At 43.2% G+C, this 2,511-nt stretch overlaps 1 protein-coding gene across 1 annotated transcript; it reads right to left on the reverse strand.

The window, feature by feature from the left end:
- Positions 1-722: 722 nt before the first annotated feature.
- On the reverse strand, positions 723-1,742 carry LOC130868436 (Y-box-binding protein 1-like). The gene has a single exon (XM_057760662.1). The coding sequence runs from the start codon at positions 1,740-1,742 to the stop codon at positions 723-725; it is 1,020 nt and encodes a 339-aa protein (XP_057616645.1).
- Between the last annotated feature and the right edge of the window lie 769 nt (positions 1,743-2,511).

Below are 2,511 nucleotides of genomic sequence, written 5' to 3' on the forward strand. Positions count from 1 at the left end.
TTACTGAGGGGTATAGCACTTAATTTCATAAATACAAATGATTATCATCTTGGTGGGAAGCATGGTGGGATGCAGACAGACATGGTGCTGGAGGAGTAGCTGAGACTCCTACATCTTGCAGATAACAGTAAGTTGACGGAGAAAGTGGCTGGTATCCTGAGCATACAAAACCTCAAAGCCCACTAACAGTGACAACCTTCACTTCTTCCAAAAAGGCCATAGACACTCCAACAAATCCAGCCCTTCTATTAATGCCACTCCCCATGAGATTATGGGGGCCAATTACATTAAAACTCTTGTACCCAAAGTTCAGAACCACTCCTTGAAAACCAGGTAGAAACACCCTACGCCACCAGAAGTCCAGGGCACTATGTCACCACCAGAGCCCAGCCATTCCAGTACAGCATGCCCTGAATATTCCAACACAGCCTAAGCACAATACATGATCTTTTTGAATTAGTATTTAAGACCTTTATTTAGAGGTGTTTGCAGTTTGTTGGCATAATTTAAAGAACATTGAAGGTGTATTGGGAAAAACCAAATTAAAAATACACAACACATTTGTTAGGTAAGACATGCCGCATAGTTAATGCTGATATTCTTTTGTATCTGGTCAACTGTCCAAAGAAAGCACTTGATGTTCATTCGTTATTGTTGGTATTTCTTCTCCATTTCTTCTTGGATGTGCAGACCGTATGATGGTATAAATGGTAACCCGGCATTTACTCAGTCACACCTTGCTTGGTCTTGGTTGCAGACAGATTCCTATGTGATGGATCAATGGTTTTTGATATCTCTTTGCCACTCTGTGGCTTGAAATTCTTTGGGCGTCTTTGTTGGTGATTGAAGTTGTAGTGATTATGACGTCGAGGTGGCTGCTGACCTTGGGTCTCCTCTCCTTGATTTTCCTCATAGTGCTTGTTGCTGTCCTCTCTGGGCTGTCTTTGGCGAGGAGGGCCCCTGCAGAACTGTGGTCTGTAATTGCGATACATATGCGGTCTCACTCGTACACCTGGTCCTTTTGTATCTTGGTGGCCAGCACCCTCCATCACTTGTCTTTTCTGGTCTTGTTTTGCTTCTCCATCATGAGCGCATTCTGATTGCTCCTTCTTTCTCCCACTCTTGTTATTCTGGTAATTTTTCTGGGAATTGTGTGGAGGACCCCTACGACCTCGACAGCATCTATATTGGTTATGCTCTGATGCATATTTACTACCTCGAACTTCAATTCCTCCAGGGCCTGTAACATTTGATGCCATTGCACCCTTTTCTCCTTCAACAATATCAAACTCCACAGACTCTCCGTCTCCTACCCTGCGAAGGTACTTCTTGGGGTTCTTTATCTTTATGGCAGACTGGTGGATGAATATGTCTTCTTTGGTGTCATTTCTGTTGATGAAGCCGTAACCCTTCTTGACATTGAACCATTTAACTGTCCCCAGAACCTTCCTTGCGATGAGCTTCTCCCTGATGGCCGGCACTGCTGGTGTGAGACAACCTGGGATGTCACTGCCTGCGCTGCTGCTCATAGAGCCAGGCTTGGTATCTACAGCCCTGAGGATGGCATCAGGGGCAACAGCTGACTGCTGGGTCTTCGCCTCACTGGTTATGGCTGCTGTAGTGCTGACTCCAGTCTGCAGGGACTGCTGTGTCTCCTCCAGTGGTGTATTGGTGACTAGGTCAGCGGCATAGGTGGTGCTCTCAGGGTTCTCTGGGGCCAGTTGTCTACTTCCGGTGTCCATCGACCTCAAGAAAACAATCGTAAAACCAACTTTGTGCTGAGGATTGAGGCCCTTAAAGAGAGAAGAAAGACATTTTTAAATAAACCGAGGAAAAGACAACTACAAAATTAGAGGTTAACAGCACCTCATTGAGCCTTCTCCAAAACTGATCACAGACTTGGTCACAAAGCAGGTCTCAATAAATACAAGAAATCTGAAGTTACCCCTGTAACCTATCAGACCGTCATGGATTAAAGTTGGGTTTCAACAACAACAGAAACATTAGAAAACCTACAAACTCAGAGAAACTGAACAGCTCTCTGCTTAATCACCACCCAGTCAATGAAGAAGTAAGAGAGAAACGAAAGACTTCCTAGAATTCAATGTAAATGAATGTACAACTTACCCAAATTCATGGGACACAGTGAACGTGGTGCTAACAGGAAAGTTCACAGCACTAAGTGCCTGCGTAAAGAAATGAGAGAATTCTCATACCAGTGACTTCATAGTACACATGAAAATTCTAGAACAAAAAGAAGCAGCCACACCCAAGAGGAGTAGACAGCAGGAAATATTCAAAGTCAGGGCTGAAATAAACAAAATAGAAACAAAAAAAGGCAATGCAAAGAATCAATTAAACAAAAGTTGGTTCTTAAGAAAATCAACAAGAAAGACAAACCCTTATCTGTCCTAAGTAAAAGACCCAGATTATCCACATTAACAAAATCAAAAATCAAAACGGAGTCATAATGACAGAAACTGAGGAAATCCAAAGAATCATTAGGTCATT

Source organism: Chionomys nivalis, chromosome X (assembly GCF_950005125.1).
Source record: "Chionomys nivalis chromosome X, mChiNiv1.1, whole genome shotgun sequence".
NCBI lineage: Eukaryota > Metazoa > Chordata > Mammalia > Rodentia > Cricetidae > Chionomys > Chionomys nivalis.

Excerpts from the sequence above, each read along its gene's own strand:
- LOC130868436 (XM_057760662.1), bottom strand. The coding sequence starts at position 1,742 with ATGGACACCGGAAGTAGACAACTGGCCCCAGAGAACCCTGAGAGCACC.